This window comes from Scomber scombrus, chromosome 3, assembly GCF_963691925.1.
Source record: "Scomber scombrus chromosome 3, fScoSco1.1, whole genome shotgun sequence".
NCBI lineage: Eukaryota > Metazoa > Chordata > Actinopteri > Scombriformes > Scombridae > Scomber > Scomber scombrus.
The window spans coordinates 9,033,199-9,054,717 of record NC_084972.1 but is presented as its reverse complement, the minus strand read 5'-3'; the positions used below and the strand labels follow the sequence as shown (position 1 = coordinate 9,054,717).

Genomic DNA, 21,519 nt, shown 5'->3' with positions numbered 1-21,519 from the left:
ACTGTGTGTGCAAATGTGTGTGTCTGTGGGTGCGTGTGCGTGTGTGTGTAGAGCGTCAACTTGTGTTTATTGCTTGTTTGATCATTTGATTTGCGGCCAGTGACTGTTTTAGCTTGGAGGCTCACCCATTTTAGAGTCAATTAAAGTTTTAACTGTTTTGTACACTCTTTGGTGTCTACTGTCCGTCTCCATCTATGTGTATGTGTGCATGATAGAGTAAGAGGAAATGTGAAAATCTGTTTGGAAGAGAGAGAGAGGGAGAGCTATGTGTGATGTCTAGAGTGGGGATCACATTCAGCCTGGGGGTAGGTGAACCTATTGTAAACAATGGATCTGACAGAATCTAGGCCTTCACATCTCTACCCTTGTGTGTGCATATGTGTGGGTGTGTGTATATATGTGTGAGTGTGTGTGGACCTTCATATAAGGCCATTGGAGGCCACAGAGGAACCCCAGGGCAGACTGGCCTCTCTGACCGAGTGTCTTTGTACCTCCTCTCTCCAGGGGCTTCTTCTGGTTGAGGTGAGGAAGAGAAGAAGCAAGAGGAAGACGAGGAGGAGGAGGAGGAGAGCTGAGGTGTGAGTGAATGCAGCCATGGCCTGTACCCCCTGTCCATTGAGGAGCTACTCAGTGGAAGACAGATCAAAGACGACCAACAGGTGAAATGACATCCTGTGCAGATACACATGAAGACAGGATAACAATAGAAAATACAGCTGGGGCAGCAACTAATGATGATGTTCATTATTGGTTAATCAGTAGATTATTATTATGTTTAGTCAATAAAATGCCTTTCACAAGTTTCAGGAGCTTAACTAACAATATTGTCCAATCAACAGTCTAAACACCAAATATGCATGAATATTAAAATAAAGAAAAGCAGCAAACATTCAACACATATTATAAATTTGGTTGTAAGCCTCAAGTTTCTTTCAGTGTCAACCTATCATGATTTATAAAGTCAACTTTTTTATAACTGTCTGTTCCTGCTGCCAGAAGAAAACAAGCATTAATCCTAATGTAATTCTAACAGGCATATAGGATGCTGGTGGCACAGTGGTGCTGCTGGTTATTTACTCTCATGGACATCAGTGTACTGTATGTGTGGTGTTAAAGAAAACTTTCCTCAGGTCTATTCTGATCTTGAGCTTGTAATTTATTTTCTTCCTTTGACCTTTGCTGCCTCACCCCTCACATTGTTTCTGCTTGTTTTTGGGGAGTGTTCTAACTTCTTCTCATGCCCTCTTCTTTTTCCTCTCCCCCTTTTACTCCCTCATTGCAACCTCTATCTCCTCTTTCAGGATGAAACTATGGAGGAGGTCAGCTTGGCCTTTGCAGGTGGCCTTCCTCGTTGCCTTGGTGATGCTCTGGGTCGACCCGGTGTCCACTAGCAACCGTAACCATCGGGGATCGACAGGTACACCAGGTCTTGCTCTGAATTCCGCCCCTTCCAACACCACAAGAGGTTAATTACACTGTCACTGCAGAGGTACAACACATGTTCCCTAAGGCTGCCACTGACTGAGCCATCCCGATCCTGAAGGAGGGGGCTGAGCAGGGAGTATTTGCTCCGCCCCTCAGTATGACAGAATGTAATCTAGACAAGATCTTGTTTTGGGCTTGGATGCAAACCCACCCCTGTTGAATGATCGAGCCCATACAGATACAAATGGCACTTAAGCTGTCAGGAGCTGTCAACACAAATAGATCAGTGTGGGTGTGATCTGATCTATTCAGAGTAGTTGACTGTGGAGACATCCAGCAGTTCAGAGCCATTGTTCTCAAGCGGTCTGATTCTTAGTGGTTTAGGGTTGCTATAAAATAGGGCGCATGTCCCCTGCAGAAGAGGCCATGTATGTTTCTAATCCTCAGGCCTATAATTGCCAGCGCCTACATTAATATGCATAGCTCTGCAGTCCCCCTTTCAACCAGAGCACCGCTTCACTTATTCCCTGTGAAATCCATGAAAAAAAAGATAGAAAAGTGTAGCCACTGCTGACTTAATTGTGGCCCACAAGCTAAATCTATTCTCTATCTTTAATTTCCATAAGTCATCCAGACAGACCTCCAACCAAAAAATGACCAACATGGTCTTATTAATATTTCATTAGGGCTGGATACAGGGACAGTTGTGCTGAGTCACACAGCATCTTGCGCTTTGACTTGTCGGCGACAGCCTCCCAAGTCACCTCTTCCTCACACTTAATTATGACAATTTCCTTAATTATGTCTTGGTTTCTTTGCTCTCACCGCTTGGGTTTTGCAAGGTGACCTTTATGTGCCATCGAAATGCTACCAGCATCTAGTCTGTGCAGTGAGTGATGGTATTAGTTTCCTTTTGATGGAGAGGAGGCAGCCTGCTTACGGCAGGGACATTACTAATTGCAGGCCCTGTATATTGTGAAGGTCAGCATGGGTGTCCAGCCCCTTCTTATTTCACTCTTGCTGTGGAACAAGATGACTTGCTTCCAAACCGACTGGCACTTTTTATTAGAGGGTTTACTCTAATTGGTGGAGGTTTAGTACTTGTCGGCTGTGAATACCAACATGACACACGCAAACACACACACGCGCACACACTAACACAGCAGTGTGAGGATGAAAAATATTTGGCTGCTAGATACATTTTCTATGTTTCTACTTAAGTGTTTTACTGCTGTTTTGCTGGCAGGTCAGTTAGACATTAGTTTGATCCACGTTGCTGTTGATGTACCATTAACAGCCACATGGTGGCTCTAGAGGTCAAAAAATGCTCTACTAGATGTATGTTTTTTTTTTTTTTTTTTAAATCTTAGTCTCATTTACTCGATGTCATTCTCCGAGGCAATCTTTCATTTTGCAGAAACTCACCTCAAAAACAGTTCTATAATGGGAATGGATGGAGTGAATGTCAACAAACCATGCAGACATAGTATGGCCGACAGTTGTCACTTTAAATCAGTGTGGAAAAAATAACACCTGCTTCTCTTTGGTTTTCTGAGAGTACTCTCATGGGCTTAAAATATCAAGAATGAGTCAACAAAATGTGTTCCTGGCTCACAGTTATGGTGTCTTAATAATTTCAGCTCATGCACACCAGCCCTAAGGTGTCTTAAAACCAATTTATATCAGTTTAAGTCATGTTTTATTTGGCCTATCGGGGGCAGAACATACTGAATGCATCTTTTTTTAAAAATATGATAAAAATGATTAAATGTAAAATAAAATAAAAACACATTTAGAGAAATGTATCACATTTTATGGCCCTCATGACCTGCCACTGACTAGCAAATGGCATGGAGATACTAATAGATATAGAGCCTACAAATGAGTGCAGGCAGGATATAAAAAGCTGTTGCCCAGAACAAAATAACCCCTGTCCTTCTCGCTCTCATTCCCAGCTGCTCACATAACATTAAGTGTTAATGGCACAAACAGACTGCATATCATTTAAATATTGTAGCACAGGTAAGAGCTTTCCCCTACCCAGATCTGTATAACACTGAAACATTCAGCTAACAAAAATAAGCTAATGTATTCATACTGCCATGTTTACAGTTAGCTCCCTCACAAATAGAACAAAACTGCGTGGGACATTTTCAAACCTTTTACCAAACACACAGTGAGAGAAATATTTTGGCACACCCATCAGATCTTAATTGCTATTCATTTAGTTTAGCATTTCATAATAATTACACCAAGCAATTCATAAGCAGGTCGCACAATGAACAGCAGAGGTGTCAAATAATCCAATACAAATAATTACCCACTTCAACCTTATGTCTTGTTTCTTATTTAAACATCCAAACTTTCTTGCAGGTAAAACCATTGTCTGTGCGCTTAGATTTCTGCTTCTGAGCAACATTATTCTTTTATTAAATCCCTGGAGCTAAAGTTCCCTTATACCCTTTGTCTTCTCTTTTTTGAATGTTTGAAATGTGATTATCTGAGACCAAGTGCAAAACTAACAGTGAGCATGACAACTTTCCACAGCTTATTATAGAACACTCAGCAAACCAATACATTTGTCGGTGTCTGGGATTAATCCCTAATCCTGTGTCATCATCTAAAATTCCCTGCTCCAACATACTATTGATGACAAATTATATCTTAAATCGCCAGAAAGATACTTTTTTTCATCTATTTGTTAGCGGGACCTCCTGTATTCACATTAGCTCATATGAGCAACAACTGTATAAAAGGGACTGCTGTCATAGTCACGCCTCCTTCACACTGTAGACACTGCTTGAATTTGTCCCTGCATATATTTGAGTATACTGTACACCGGCCTCTGTGTCCTTATCTTGAGCTTCTTATGAGATGTCTCCTTAAAAAACAATACTGGCAAGGTCTCAGCGAGCAGGTTTTTATTGGGGATAGATTTATTACGCACCATCGTACCATCGTCCTGTTATGATAATTAGCATAAAGCCGGGTGAAGCCTGATGTGGGCCTGTTAAACACTGATAATGTCAGTAGGATTGATGGGCTGCGCAGGATCGGGGTGAGGAGGAGATGGAGCAAGTGAGGAAAGTGGAGGAGGGTAAGGAAGGGCAAAGAGTGAGCTCGTGCTGGAAGAGGGCAAATGAAGGAAGGAAGGAAGGAAGGAGGAATGATAAGAGATAAAAAAAGAAAAACAGGAGTTTTAGCTGCAACATGTATTCATGTTGATGTTTAGAGAGCGTATGGGAAGATGTTTGACATAGTTTCCACTTTGTTCCACACAACTTATCTTTGTAATCTTGCTGTCTTGAACAGTAAGTCCTTTCCACATTGACTCCGACAGATTTGCTAGAGATCTGGTCCTACACAGCAGCGGACATGCCTGTCAGGTATTGACAGCGGAAAGACACAGCTTTTTGATAAATTGCATGATTCTCCTGCTTGCCTGTGTCTGTCAGAATACATCAATCGCCTGGATAACCCATCAGTTCAAGGTAGCTTGGTTTGTTGGCTGCCCAGCTACTGTTGCCACCCCTCCCACCTCCTTTTTCGCCCGCCGCGGGAATAGAAGCATTTAGCCATGCTTGAGAAGTCTTCATCTCAGCGTGTGCTGTGAGTTCTATTACATTGAGACGGCCATAACAGAATGGTTTAAAGGCAACACTGAGACATTAGATACAGTGTTATTATGTGTATGTAGCTGAAGGCAGACTACAGATGAGGGGTGAGAGGCAGCAGTGCTCTGAACAGGGGCTGGTGGAGAGAAGACAAAACTGAGAGGCCTCACAGTTGAGCTGCTGTGCTTCAACACGTTCTCCAAACCACTTTTCTGATATGTGGGACATGTTGTGGTTTTGTACCATTTCAATTCAAAGCTGGTGTTAGCCACAGCTGACTTTATTCTGATTACTTCTTTGATGCAGAAAATCTTCTGAAAATGAACTTTTGTATTACAGAAAATCATACAGGTTCCTTCTAATAAGACAGATGTAGGCAATTTTCTCCCCAATTCTGTATGGTTGCACTATCGATTTAATGTTTATGAATAGTTGGTTCTAAACAATTTGAAAGTTTAGACAATGGTGGCCATTTCCATAGTTACAGTGAATGTGAATAGCCCCAGTTACATCTGTGTACTGTAGTACACCACAAACGATACATGGATATATTGCACTAAAAGTGCTAACATTGGTTAACACAAGTTTCTTGTTTCTGGGCAACAAGAGTGGGTGGTTTTGAGTGTATTTCTCCTATATGAAATAGATTTTGGCTGTAAACTGTGTGGCTCTCTAACCTCTAATCATTGATTAAGTACTTTGGATATTCAAGGGCATATAAATCATACCTACGCAGCTTGTTTTAATGTGTGTGTATATGTGCTTAGACACAAGCCCACACCTACAGGCCTACAAACATATTCACTTTAGACATAACTTCATGCACACATTGACATATCCACCCACTGCATACATTCTACAGAAATTAATAATCAACATTAGTATTTTGACCTTTTCTGGCACATTATCATTGGTTGTGGTATGAAAAATCTTTACCTCTGCATGGGAGAAAATGCCGGCTGTCGGTTATTAAAGTTTTAAAAAAAGAAGGTCAAACTGCCATCGATATACAACTTCTAATATTACTTCCTCCATGCTTTATTCTTTATTCATATAACTATAATGCCTTATAGAAATCTTACCACCTCACCTTTTAAAAGTCGAATTGTTTGAATTGGCTCTATATTATGAAGTTGACAGCAAAACCACAAACTGAACAGACTCTAATGTGTTCTGAAGTTGCAACATGTTTGATGTTTTTCTAAATCTCCATATTTTCAGATGTGATAAGTTGAAAGTAGCTTATTTGTGTGGGACGACAGCTTTGTGGGGAGTTAAGTATGCATGCAGGCTCAGTTTAAGGTTATTGGTCATGCAAAACTTTCCAAAGAAATCTTCAGTAAATTTCCAGACTTATTTATCAAACTAAAGGAGATGACGTAATTACAGGGACATTTGATTAAAAAACTCTGTCAGAAATATTCAGCCAACTGCAAAAAGAACCACATTTTTATCACATTTTTCCCCTCATCATTTTGCTGCAGTTCGTGATCGTTTCAAGGCAATAATTCATCAGTATAAAAGACGTGTTTCTGCCTGTAGTTTGTTCTGATACTCCCTGATGAAGGCCACACCGGCAACATCTGAAACACACTGAAGTTGTTTTGAATGTCCTTTTCAACTTTCCATGAAAGAAAACCTTTTAAATGATTTGCTTCAAGAGCACCTTGGACTCTCAAAGTAAACTGCCACAGTAAACTGCAAGAAAACCCAACAGAGTCATGCTGTCTTCTCTAACACTTTTGAATCGTGTAAACTATCCCCATATACCTAACATATACCTTACAACATTAGGAATTTTCCTCATATCGGCTAATGTATTCTTCATTTAAATTCAAATCAGCCTGCAAAAGCTGGGCTGACACAAAAAAAGGGGCATAAATAAAGTTCAGGTGGGTTTCTCCTCCACTTCCCTGCTGCTCACCCTCACAGCTTTACAGTTTTAGAATACAAACAGCCTTAGCCCGGGTCTGATGTAGGCAATAAAGAGAGGAGACCTGTGAACCTTCTGACCTCATTATGCCAGCAGGAGGCGAGCCGCTCTTTGTTCTCCCTGCTGCCTGTGACACTGCTTCTCCTCCTCCTGTATGACTCCCACTTTCTCACTAACAAGCTGCCTATTTCTGAGATGGGGAGTGGGGTGAAGGGGGGGCAGCCAAGTCACCAAACAGCACAATTCATTTCCAATAATGATAATGAGGGCACAAGTCTGATTACAAACAAAACAATTTGATGATGTTTGATTTAGACTTTCACACCCCCCCCCCCTCCCCCAAATCTCGTTATATCCTTATTCATTATCATATTGGTCACAATCATTTTTTCCTCCATTGTTACCAAATACTGAAATTGGCATTATCTGTTGTAATAATGCTGCACTGACAGCCCTTGTCCCATCAAGTTCTATTCTGTTCTATTATAGATTTTATCAGTGGATTTATGTGTGTGTGTGTTTATGCCTGCGTGTGTTTGTGAGTGCGTGTGTGTGCGAGGGGGATCCGGCAGCTGCTCCATCCTCAGTAGACCCTGAAAGAGAGGAGTGAGGGAAATGAAAGTGGAGGGATGATAGTACGCCCTCAGAGAGCCAGGGATCATTGATGGTGCTCTCTGGAGAAGAGAACAAACAAACTTTAAATCAGAAAGGATGAGAGGGGCCATGGCCTACAGAAATGGAACCCTCTACAGAGTGTGTGTTTGCTATGTGTGTGTGTGTGCTCTGTTTGTCTGTTAGCAGCTGTGAATGTATGTGTATGTGTGTGTGTGTGTGTGTGTGTGTTTATGTGCTCGCCTTTGTGTCTACCTGTAAAGATCATTCGGGCTGAGCATGAAAAGTTTTGGAGTCTGGGTAAAGTCACGTACATAAATGAAACCTGGGCTTATGGTACAGTATAACCAAGGTTTTTCCAGGGCTGTAAAGAAGCTTATAGGTAGTAATGTCGCCAACAGGGTTTGCTGTGCTCTGGGAAATGGTGCCAGAGACTCTCCGGAGTGCACAACAAGCTTTGGGAGCGAAGATAAGGCCGCTGGAATCCGTTCAGAAGCCATAAGCAAAGATTAGATTTACTAAACATTTTATCCAACATTTGTGGTCGGTGCGTTTTCCTTTCGGTGGCAATAAATAAAAAAAACCTCCTCCTGAGAGATTCATGGGTTTAATGTGCTGAGTAAAATATAACACAAGCAGACACTGTAGGCAGTGCACACTTCTAAACATTACCATACAGCATAAGCCTATTCACACATTATCCTTTCAGCATGCTGTTGCACTGTGTGTGTTGAAAACCTGCGAACAGACCACAGAACCTACACCAACGCATGTGACAGATGTGATGATGTCAAGATATCCACAGCTGCCTCATACATGAATCACCCCCGTGAGCTCTTTTAAACAGAATTAAGTCACAATTATCCCAAAGCATTTGGAGACTAGTCTATTCAACAAAACGCAATTCCCTGAAGAGGAGTAATGAGAGATAAACGATTTGACTTAACGGAAATAATTCTCATTAAAAGCATGCGCACACACACGCACACACACACACACACACACACACACACACACACACACACACTTAAATACCACTGGGCAGATAGCTTTGGGTGAACATTTACTTTAAGTTAAGCGTGCCCTTCTGTCCCATTACTGTCAAGGGAATGTTATAATTAACCGGACCGAGGTCCCGTGGGAAGGGTGAGGATAATCAAGTGAGATTAGAAGCTGTTTATGTGTTTGAGGTGTCAGGTGAAAAGCAATTATCCTTATATAAATTATGACTTTCAGGAGCATACACACACAAAACCAAGCACAAAGACAGCAACAGAAATGCAGTGATATGTGAGAACAGGTGCAGACATGCAGCCATCCACACACATGTAGAATGTACACGCCCACACATGCGTATACCCACTTAACACTGATGGGTTCTGTCTAGAATCCATAATGATTTAAGTGTATCCGATTAGTGGGTCACTCTTCTCCACCACATAACTCCCTCATAAAATGTGCATGTCTTTTCTTTGCTCAGATCAAGTGATTTATTTTGTCTGAAAGGAGTCCAAAGAGAGAATGTTGTTTTTTTTCAACATTTCCTGCTCTCCTTGTTTCTCTACTCTTCTCCTGCACACAATGACAACAACAGAGCCGCTTCTGTGACGAAGTTAATGAGGGCACCGGGCTGAGAATGAAAGCCAAGTCTCGCTAAAGAGTGTTTACTTATGAATCAAAGAGTATGAGACTGGAATAAATTGAAGACTTTATACAAAAGTAAATAATTCAGCAGATTTCTTTAATCCTTAAAGTGGCTGGTGAGGTGTTCATATTATTGTTATTTGCATCACAAATATATATGAATTTAAACTCGATTTTAGTGCCAACAAACCATCAAAATACAAATAAGCCCTCTAAAAGTATGAATTTGTAGCAAATAATCCCCCTCTCCCCTCTCTCTCTGTCTGTCTCTGCATATCTCTCTCTCTCTCTGTCTGTCTCAGTCTCCTACCAGGTGAAACAGGGGACATGTGAGGTCGTGGCTAACCATCGCTGCTGTAATAAGAATAAGATTGAGGAGCGCTCTCAAACCGTCAAGTGTTCCTGTTTCCCCGGGCAGGTCGCGGGCACCACCAGAGCCAGACCCTCCTGTGTGGAAGGTAAAAACCTCTCAACCCAGTGTGCTTGTGTGTGTGTGTGTGTGTGTGTGTGTGTGTGTGTGTGTGTGTGTGTGTGTGTGAATGTATATTCATATATCTTACCTTAGTATTTACACATTCCTGTAAATCCTTTATATATTCATTTTTTATCATTTTTTAACGCCTGGCTTCGAGTATCAATTCCAAAAGTAGCAAATGTATCCAAACAGGCAGCTGTCACATCTCTTAAATGAATAAAGAGCCAGTGTGCATTTTTGTTTTCTGTAAAAAATGTCAGTTTATATTTATGTGAAGAAAAACTGATCTAGCAGATACAAACTGTAATAAAACTATGCAATGAAAAGCACAACTATGCAGTGTTTGGCAAACTGCATACCTCGCAGTGACTTTTGTGCAGCTGCACAGTGACCAACAGTCTGTTTATACTGGTCAACTGCAAAGCATCAGTCTTTGTAGTGGATGCATCACCTACTTCAACTGCAGTGTCCTTTTTAAGCCCTTTACCCTTTCCCTTTAAATGTGCCATCGAGTAGCTTTGAAGTTAGAATGAATATTTTTTCCACACTGTATGAAAGTATAATCAGTAGGAGCTCGTTCCAACAACAGTAAATCTATCATACACACATAGTCAGTAAAATACCCAAACCCAAAATGTCATGTTTTTATGGCTGCACCATTAAATCAAACAGAAATACTCTAGTTGTCTCACACAACATTTTACACACATTTTTCCACAACTCCACCTGACCTCCTCAGTATGTTTGGAAAGACGACAACAATTTACAATAAAGTTTTGTGATTTTGGATGCACAGCTAGTGTGTGTAATGATGGATGCACTGAAGAATCTGACAGACAGGGTTAAAGAGGTTAGAAATTGTTTTCAATTCCTTCATGAAATATGTCACCGTAAACTAATTATTAGCAGATTGGAGATAATACTAGTCAGTGAGTCTGCTGCAGGGATTGCATATAGGCTTTACCTTTACAGTTGGTTATATGTTAAAACTGTAATTACTTTGTTCCACTTCCAGCACAAACTGAACCAGACCATTCAAAGTTTCATTAATGGCAGATGGAAAAACATGGAAAGCTAATGGGGAAAATGTTATCCTTTCTATACTAGGAAAAAAAAATCACACAAGAGGTGAGAAAATGAGACAAAGAATACCTGAAAAACAATTCCTAGACTATAAATCCATCCATGATTGTATGGTAATCATATCAATCTTTTCCACCTAATTTTAACATTTCAAAATGCTACAAATACTTTTGATAAGCGGTTAAATTCTACTTTTAAAAGGTATTTGTGGGACAAAGTAAGGCTGCTCATCTCTGCCCTGCTAGTCCAACAGTTTATCATGTCCCAAGGAGATCACGTAACATGAAAGGTTTAAGCCACTAATGCAGGTAATAGAAGCCCAGTCACCAGTGTCTCCTTGCCTTCCTTATTCCCCTGTGCCATATCAAAGGAGAAGCAAATATACGACAGCTATCGGACAAGACGGCCTCAGCCTCAAGACTAGAAATTTAAACTGCAGTTTTAAAAGCCTGATTTTATTCGGAACAGCATTCCATTTCATATCTAGCCGGGCCACATGAGTATATGACAGATGGTGATGGAGAAATATGTTCCTCTGATCTCTTTTATAGGTCAAGATCTAACATCTGGGGTTTGAGGAAAAATGATTGAAAGCAAATTAAATGTATTATAGAATTTTGCTCTCACATACACAGCAAGAATGTACATACAAATATAACATGTGTTTTTGCTTATTTATGCATGCTGCATATGTGTGTGGATAAAAATGATAGACAGATGATTGTCTTCATTGACGTTTGTTCTACCCGTTTGTTCGCTCGGAGAGCTTCTGCCCTGCAAGAAACAAGCAGTGTCAGTGACCCCCATCATCCACAGACGCTCCACTGAGATCACAAACATACACACAGTGTCAGCCAACCTGATCCAATCACGCTGTATTAGCCCCCTACCACAAGAAAATACATAGTTGTCTCATACGCGAGTAGAGCCAGTTAATCTTCGAAGGGTTATTCAAACTGTTAAGGTCAGACGGGGGCTGGAAACTGAATTTATACTCACACACACCCGAATGACTGATAAACACACAGAAATAGAGACTTTGATTAGAGATATGTGAACAAAAATGAAGAAATGTATTTCTTTAGACTTGTTACAGATTTACTATTTTTGTTTTGTTTATTTCTTATGAGAATACAGTATTAGCATATTATCTTCCTAATGCAGCAAATGAAAGATATGGAAATTGTTAAGAGGAAACAATAAACAAATAAATAAACACCTTCACCACCTTGCCATAGCTTTTGTGTTTGACTTCTATTAATAGACAATATAGAAGAAATTAAGCACACTCACTGTATTTATCTCAGTAAATAAAAGCAAAAAGGTTATTGTATTTAAGTATAGAACGTTTTTCAATTTAGGAAAATGTAAATAACTAGTTACACTTTTTTTAAACTATAGAATTTTGTATATTTGATTATTTGTTTAGTTAATTATTATTAACTATTACTTAATTATTCATTAGCACACTTTCTTTGTATCTTTGTTTTCTGGTTTTATAATTTATTTAATTTGATAAGGAAAAGAAAACTCATCTTGCCCTAAACTAATCTATTTGCATAGAAGTACGCATCTCTATTTTGGGACCCATTATTCCTACAACAGCCGTCTCTCAACCTTCATCCAGTCTGTGTTGCTATTCTCGCATGTGGCCAGTAGACGGTGCTTTTCCCATTCAAATGACTCCATCACAAACATACCTGCTACTTCATTTCAACACTATTTTCACCCAATAAAAAAGATTAGTTGTTTAACCTCTTTGATGAGTTCCTCGATGGGAACAATCGCTCGATAATGATAAAATCAGGCAACCATAGCAAAGATGATTGGTTTTGTAATGAAAGTTGGGATGAATAAGGAATCATGTGAAACTTTTGGTATGGACTTGGTAAAGTCTTCTAAGAGGAAGGAATGACACTGATGAGAAAATAATAGATAGACAGGACGACTGCATGACTGAAAGTCATTCAGTGATAAATTCTTTTTGATGCTCTTAATCGCTCCCACTCTTTCTTCCTCACAAACACACAGTCACCCACACGCACACACACACACACACACACAGTTACACACAAACCCCTCATTTCCTCTATCACACTAGTCATGAGGTTTTCTAATTTCCTATTCAGATCTCACCTCTGAGTCTCACCACCTCTCACTTCCAAATCCAGTGCTCAGCAGCACTTATCTCATGAGTCATGCTTGACCTCTGAGTTCACAGTTACAAAAGATCTCGCCTCATCCAACACATTCTTACACACACACAAACACACACCTACACACACGTACGCATGCTACTCACACCTTTTAGGCTTGAGCACTGATGGAAAGAGACAAACCCCTCTCAGAAGCCAGCCTTTGTAGAAAAGTCATAGTGTAAATGGAGTTACATTATTGATGCCGGCTGAAAGAGGAGTAAATGGCAGCAGGTCCCATTACCGGCTGCTGCACGGTGGGGCCCATTACTGTGAGCCTAACTTTTTCAACTGAACTCTATTCAACGCTGTACTTTCCGAGATTTTTTTTTCATCAATCAAGAAACATACTTCTTTCTGTTTTTATTTCGAATTAGTGGCACTCGTGTGTGAGAGTGACAAGTTAGTGCTGTGAATTGTAAGGTGTTTTTGGAGAAGTCTGAGTCATAGCGTGGAAAGTTTTAAGGGGGAGAATTAATAGCCAATAAGCAGAGGTCAAGAGGTCAATCTGTGTTTAAGAACACTCTGCAGGAGAAATGCACAGGGTACCACTTGTGTGTTTGTGTCACATGGGGTTGGTGGTTAGGATTAGGGTTAGGGTTTAGTGTTAGGGTTAGGGTTAAATGTAGAAAAAAAAAGTAACAATACCCATACAGCATGGACAAGTGTACTTGGTTAACCTTTAACGCTTGCATTTTTGTGTGTCTGAGATGCTGTAACAGTAAAAAAGAACTTTAATTTTCTCCCCGAACACTGCCATTAAAGTGTTTTTGGCGGTGGAGGAAAACAGCGAGCACAGTGACCTGATAAAAACGATGGATGAGTGGATTTAGTTTGGTTTGTGATATGGTGAACCAAGACAAACCGTGTTTCATTTTGGGCAAAGAAATCTAGTTAAGTGTTTCAACCTGCTGTTGTTTACTGTAATATCTGCTCCATAATGTCATGCTTTTGTCATTTTGACAGTGTCTGTTCCTGTAAGTGTGTGTGTGTGTGTGTGTGTGTGTGTGTGTGTGTGTGTGTGTGTGTGTGTGTGTGTGTGTGTGTGTGTGTGTGTGTGTGTGTTCACCGTGTATAATCTATTTCTGACAGTTTTTCAACCGCACTCACTACTTGTGTTTTCTCGTCATGGATACCTGGCTGTGCTGGCATGGCTGTGTGAGTCGAGGCAACAGAGATACAGTGTGTTAGTAAATCATTGTAGAAAGAGATGGATGCCTCTCTCCAACTGCTTCTGCACTCCAGGATCACAGAGTGGAACAGTTACAATGCCTGAGGGTATCTGTACCTCTGTACAGTGTGTGTGTGTGTGTGTGTGTGTGTGAAGGTGCATCATACGCCCTTTAAATAGTAATGACCTGGGAGCAAGGGCATGGGACTGCGTGTGATTCTGCTTTTATGACTAATACTAACTGCACAGTGGGGACTGCATACATGCACACACTGTAAACCCGCAAGGGCATCTATGTGCACACTGGTCAAAACACATAGACACACAGGCATGTACGTACACATGCAAAGTAAAAGTAAACTCCCCGTTGCATTTTGTGTTGGTCCATTGAGTGAGTACAGGCGGTACCCTTATAAAGTATTAACTGGCAAACACTCTAACAGACGCACGCCTGAGTGCACATATTGTATGCCCTGCCTTACATCAGTCTACATTTGAATGACATAACAGAATCATTGAATTAGTTAAGGTTAGCCTATTTTTCTTCATCATCTGACTTGAATTACTTTGGATGAAAGGGTTAGAGGTGAAGGAAGTCCCTTTGAACTTGGTGACTTATGCCAATTCATCTCATGAAATAATACATTTCCCGCATCATCCTTTGAAAGTAGACGTAGTGGGCTGATCCTGGCTTGTGTGTGCTCTCTGTGTGCTCTCAAAAGAAATGATGCGTAGTCATAGATGAATCACTACTGTTCATATAGTATGAAATAAAATCCACCGAATAATGTCAGATTGATTTAAGCCTGTTTTTTGGTTCCACGGGGGGGAGAGCAGGGTGTTAACTCTGTGTTTGTGAAGTAATGGTGAAAATGAGAGAAATATCTCACAAGCAAAGCAGTGCTAATATATATAGTTTTTTTTCATGGTGGCGGGGTCTTAATTGTCCGTAACACTTATTAAATACCTGCACAGGTGGAACATGTCATACATTCTAAAAGTGTTAATTAGCCAGCAACAAAGCGTCATATCAACAACAGTATTACATTAATTAGGCATACAGGCTTATATTTGGTCTCAAAGGTCTGAACAATACATCAGTGATGTGTGAGAGTGAACGTGTGGATGCAGTTTCAACTTTGTCCACTTGATGTCACAAACATTACAACGACAATGCAGGCAGCAGAGCAGGAAGAAATGAGCAGGGGCTGTGTTGGGATGAATGCTCATTCAGCTGACATGTTTGCTCGTGCACAAACAAAAATGAAATGCTGTAGCCACAATAGGCATAATGAGTGACAACTATCAGGTGAGTGTTAGATTGACATGTTGTGATCAGTAGGAAGAGAGGCAGAGCTATAGGCAGCCTCGTGGCGCAAAACCTCTGCAGACCCCATTTAGAGAACCCCAGAGATTAGATGAGAACCTGGGGAGTAACATAGCCTCAGTCCCTTGTGTTGCCTAATCACATGCACCTTAAGCAAAGCACTGTCTAGACGTTTGCCCTTAGCTGATCCCACACTTTAAGTTTGAGGGAGAACTTGAAAGGGAGCCATTTTGAGTGCAGATTTCATTGTAATGAGCTGATAGTAACTGTGATGAAATGTAAGACTTGAGCGTTAAACCTTATTTTAATTAGCATATGCACCTTTTGTGAATATAAATATAGACTCTTAATGAGACTGATGCAATTAGAGTAGGTAGGCTTAGAAGTGTTCCATGTGTTGTGCATATCTTTTTTTTCTCCTGGAGAATATGCATCCTTTTTCTATTTCAAGAACTTGGCAATGATTCATTTTCACATTTTCTTGTTGAATATCATAGTCAAAATGTCCCAGGGACCATTGTGCAGACAGAGTGTAAAGCCGACAATGTCAAATTAGCTCCATCATTTTAAAAGCCACTAAGCTTATAATGCCCTCTAAAGTATTTTTCTTCTAATCAAGAGTTGAATGTTTTGGAAAATGCGCGTATTCCCTTTCTTTGTTAGAGTTAGAAAAGCACATTAATACCAAATGTGAAGCTACTAATGGCAGACAGTTAACCTAGTTTAGCATAAAACCTGAATACCTGGAAAAAGCTAGCCTGGCTCTGTCTAAAAGTGAACAGACATGAGAGAGGTTAAATGTTGAACTATGAATTTAAAGCAGAATATAAATGCTCTACTTTCAGATACAGTTGAGCAAAAGAAGACTCTTTTTTTTTAGCAGTGGCTGACCTTGAAGACAGCACAGCTTTATGGCACATCAAACTGGCAGCCATCTTTCTCTGCACATTCACTATTAGTAAGGTGAGGAAAAACGTGGCCCCAGAGATGAGGAGCTCAGAATTAACTGCCGCAGACAGACTAAGTACCTCTGTAATCTTTTTATCATCGACCTGTTGAGACCTATCTGTGAGTGCTGTCCAACATCTGAACTAACCATGACATCACAGGCCACGTTCTGGGCCCCTGTTCATTTTCTGACTTGACATGCAGGTGCTTATAGGTCACGCCTGCTCCGCTCTCCCAGTATAGCATGAGATAAGCTTGCAGGGAAAGCTAACTCCATAATAGCACTCAAAGGCCATGCCCATTAGCTCTAAATAACACTCTCGTAGTGCAAAGCGCCGTCGTCGACACCGTAATGGCCACATTAACAAGCATTACACAGCCATTGGTTTTTAGAACCGCTTACTGCCACTGAGCTCATGCATCATAACAATGTGTTCAACATTACACTTTGTGATAGCTGTGAGATTTTTATTTATTTTTTTGGTGGTGACCTGGCATCTTGGTGTGGCCTCCCTCTTCTTCCTATACCTCTTCCTGTCTCTAGTGTTGCATTCGTGCTGCCTATTTTTCCACTCCGCTTCAGTTCGTTACTTGTTTCTCTCTGTTGTCTTTGTTTAATCTGCTCCTTCACTCTTTCTCTGTTGGATAGTCACCCTCAAACAGCTTCTTACCCTTCACTTCTGCCTCTCTCAGTTCCCCTCACTGCTCATTTCCACACTACAAAGATGTTTTCTTGGTGAACAGTTATTATTTAGCCTGGTCCTCCTCCCTATTCCTCCCTCTCTTCCCCTCAGCCACATTGTTTCTTCTTACACGATGCTTGAGAGGATTTGCCTGTGTTCTTTTGCATTATGTAGTTGAAAGCTCATTTTCCTGCCAATACTACCTCATCCTCCTCCCTTTGTTGAAAACAGTAGTCACCAGAGATCCTGTATAAACACCATCAATCCAGCAACTTAATGAAGTTGGAGAAATGGGTGCACTCTTTTATCCATGCCTGCATCCACAGTTGAGACAGGAGGATGGATAGATGATGAGTTTTAAGAGAGGGAAATTGAGTTATTCTTAGCCGTCGGGCTGTCTCCTGTTTAGACAGTGGGTCAGATGATCTAGAAGATTTGAGTATCAGCTGCAAATAAGTGAGAAAACTTTGGGGTTTAATACTGGATTAACTGTAGATCTGCCCATATTTCTGAAGCTGGATTTTATCAATTTTCTTGCACATATAAATGCAGCAGATCACGTTTTTCTTGATTTAGATACAACTGAGGAACTTTCTTTTAAAAAAAATCAAAAGGCTGCTGCAAATATCATACAGTAAATCATAAACATTACGTCTCTTATCTCGGATATATGTGAGCACACTGATGTTTTAATTAATACTTCATCAAAATCCTGGTCTTGTTCTCTTTATTATGCAAAGTGAATAATGCTCATAATGCTCATAATGCTGATTATACCAGAAACAGGAGGGAAGGTGGGTGAAGCGGTTTACGTTTAAGTTCTCGGTAGTGACTGCATACTCATGCATGCACCACTGCAGAAAATATGCATAAATTCATCTCTTGGAGTAGTGAAAATATTAATTCAAAGACCTCTGCCCTTTTAGAGGAGCAGCACAGGGTAGTCATGTCTGATTAGTTCTATTCAGGGTATTTGGGAATTCTATTAGTTATTGCTTCCAAGGTATGGCAGTGAAATATTTATGTTGGTCACATTTTTTCTATTCTGTCTACTTATTTTCTTGTGAATGGCAGACATACTTATTTCATGCAGGGTTTAAGATCCTATGTCGAGGGATTACAATAATCTGATTAAAATGAAGAGGAAAAAAAGTTACCTGCTATATATTATAACTACTGGGAAAATCACAATAATCTTATTACAGAATAAAAACCCTCACATGACTCCTCAGTGAGCAATTCAAGACCATGATGTTTGTCAAGAGAGAGGATCAGCACCATGGACAGCGCTTGTGACATTTACACTGTGAAAATATGGTGCAGGCATTATTTTTGATCTGATCTAGTCTAGCGTTTTGTCATTATTCAGTGCTCTGAATAATCTTTTTTTTCATTCAGTGACCTGCTGTCTATTTTTTTCCTCCATTCACTACTCTAGCCTCCATTGTAGCCCAGAAATGGTGGTGCCAGATGCAGCCGTGTATGGATGGAGAGGAGTGTAAGGTCTTGCCTGACCTGACTGGCTGGTCCTGCAGCACTGGCAACAAAGTCAAAACCACCAAGGTGAGAAGGATGCCTGTCTGTGTCTGTGCGATTGTATAACTACCAGCCTGTTTGCATGCCTGTATCTCTTCAGTGCGTATCAGTGCAATTACTGTGTGTATATTTTATGCACATGTCACCACACACATGGTGCTCTTCTCCTTGCATGTGTTGCCTGTGCTGTATTCTCTGTTTGCACGGTGACACCTACACTTATATCCAACCAACCCCAATTACTGTAGAGTCTTTGATAAAGAACGTCTTCTAATTCGTATGCAACAACAAAGCAAGTAACCTTATCAGTGCTCACATCATAAAGTCCCTTGAGAAACACATGATGTCCAGAAAGAATAAATACATGTATTACTGAGCATCTTCCAGCTTGACTAACATTTGATGTAGTTAGAATTGACCTTGATCTTCAATTGAACTGATGTTTCTTGTTTTTTTCTGAGAAAATATCTTGCCTCAATTAGTGTCTGGTAAACAAACTTTCAACTTGATGACTTTTATTCCTCTTTTTCACACTGTAGATGACTGCATTGTATATGAAAAGAAAGTGCTTACCAAACAAATTAAAGATAATCTTGCAAAGCAAAGTTTGGATCTCTAAGACTCCACAAATGAGTATAGTCTAATTTAAGTACTAACTTCAAACATCAATAAAAATTACAGGCGCAATACAGAGCTAATTAACAAGCGAGGCCCAGAGTGAGCCTTATTTATTAATCTGATACAACTGTATCTGCTCTGGCATGGGTGAAAGGAACAATGGATGCAGAAAACACAAAACCTCTGTACGCTCTGTAAGATGCAAAACCACAGTGTGATGTCATGTAAAGTGATGCTATTCAGATGAGATAAATTGATTTAAATGAGGGTCCTTCATGGCCCTTTGTAAGCTGTTGAAGTGTGAAAGTTAATTTGCAGGACTGACGACGGGGGTGTGCGTATATACATGCCAGAGTGCGTGTCGTGGGATTGAGCAGGTGCAGTTTATTTACAGGTGAAAAATAAAAAGAGAAACAGTTGTGAGGGAAGCGGCACAGGCGCCATAAGAGTAATTGCTTGAGAGATGGCATAACAGCCCAACATCTGTCGCATTCATTAGAATGCATTATGGCGAGGGCCTTCCACAGAGGCTTTACAATTAAGAATCATAATTAAATTGGTGAGCGGGATAGACTGAGGAACAGAGGCACTGTTGGTCTCAGTCACAGGCAGTGGAATTAATGACCCAGGGCATTACACCAACTCTGGGACTGATAGGTGCAATTATCCTGATTCTGCCGCACATTGCCATCTTTCTGCTTCTTCTCTCCCTTTCTTTTGGTTTTGTCTCCCCCCACCTTGTCTGACTAGCCGATCAGCTGAGAGAGGAATGAGGAGCCAATGGCTGACTGCATCAGTGGACATTAATTGTGCATTTCCAAGGTGCTTTGGGACCAGGGTGCAGTTACTTGGAGACTTGGTGGCAGATGTCACTGAAGATAGTTGCAATGAGACATCGATTACCTGGCAACTGCTCGCACGGCCCTGCTCTCTCGCTCTCTCGCTCTCTCTGTCTCTTTTCTTTATCCTACGTCTCCTTTTCTACCCATGACCTCCTTTCACCACCTCAGTATCTCATTCACCATGATGATTTGTATCTGTCCATCTCTCTTTCACTCCCACACAGCGTAGGTTTTCTGTAGAAAGATGTATAGATTGCCTGGCCTAGGTATAGGAACACTATTTAACAAGGAGAAGCAAAGACAACCACAACATAAGATGCATATTTTCACATGCCAAATTCCATGTCTCAGTTTGTGGAAAAACAGACAATTTACAGATTAACAGCACTGATATATGAGCATATATGTTTATTGCAAATGCACATAGGATAAGGTTAGTTGAAAAACAAGCTCTTTATATCTCCAATTATACACCTTCAACTCGCTGCCCAAGTGTAAACAAACCATTACAGCTCGGAAACACATGTGAACCCTGGCTTTAGCAGTTGAGACATTGCTGGTCCCTGCAATCAGTCTGCACAATAAACTGCAAACAAACCTTTTCAGTCCAATAAAAAGGACAGAGAGCCAGGAATTAAAAAATACAAAGCGCTTTGATTCAGAACATTTCCCTCTGACTCCTGATTGGATCTTTCAAATTGAAACGTTCATTCATTGACTGCAAAGCACAGACTTAGTGCACCTCCATGTAATTACATGTCTCTGTAAAAAGGATTCTCAGCTCTCATCTGTGGTATTGTTTCTTTTTTAGGTCACACGATAGCAAAAGAACCACTGAGCCACGAGGAAACCTGAAGCTTTCCATGTGGAAAGGATGGATGACTCACACATATTTACTGTACAATGGGGAAAATATCAAGGAAAGAACTGCTGCCAGGCTATCCATCAGAAAACAATGGGATAAAATGTACTCATTACAAACTATGTACACTCGGCTATGTGGAGCCAAACATACAGCATATTCACTATGCTGGTTGTTGAGACCAATGGACTAAAATCATGGACACCCAGGGTACATCGGGACAAAAATGGACTTATATTTTCCAATAACGGACGAAGTGTGGATTGATTTAAAAAAAAAAAAGAAAAAAAAAAAAGGTCAATTTGAAACACTGAATAAGCATTTCAAAGTATATATTTCAACAAAGCATTTGTGGGTGAGTGTGAGATGTGAACTAAAAGCTGTGCTTAGAGTGCTGCTGGACACAATCCAAACCTGTTGTCAATATGTAGAGCTTATATGGTGGAGACGATTTGGGAGAAATGAAACAGATTGCAGCTCATAACTAGCAAATAGCAAATTAGCATCAAATTGCTCTTGTGGGTCAAGTCACTACCATCATGACTGTTTTG

At 40.5% G+C, this 21,519-nt stretch overlaps 1 protein-coding gene across 1 annotated transcript; it reads left to right on the top strand.

The window, feature by feature from the left end:
- The first annotated feature begins 594 nt into the window (after positions 1-594).
- tafa4b (TAFA chemokine like family member 4b) lies at positions 595-20,929 on the top strand. Its single transcript, XM_062442170.1, has 5 exons — positions 595-659; positions 1,302-1,417; positions 9,531-9,686; positions 18,549-18,673; positions 20,918-20,929. The coding sequence occupies exons 1-5, from the start codon at positions 595-597 to the stop codon at positions 20,927-20,929; spliced, it is 474 nt and encodes a 157-aa protein (XP_062298154.1).
- Positions 20,930-21,519: the final 590 nt, after the last annotated feature.

What these genes read in the sequence shown, in the direction of transcription:
- tafa4b (XM_062442170.1), top strand. Translation starts at nt 595, where the DNA reads ATGGCCTGTACCCCCTGTCCATTGAGGAGCTACTCAGTGGAAGACAGA. An exon ending in TAACCATCGGGGATCGACAG is followed by an intron (nt 1,418 to 9,530) that starts GTACACCAGGTC and finishes TGTCTGTCTCAG; the next exon opens with TCTCCTACCAGGTGAAACAG. An exon ending in CAGACCCTCCTGTGTGGAAG is followed by an intron (nt 9,687 to 18,548) that starts GTAAAAACCTCT and finishes TCACTACTCTAG; the next exon opens with CCTCCATTGTAGCCCAGAAA.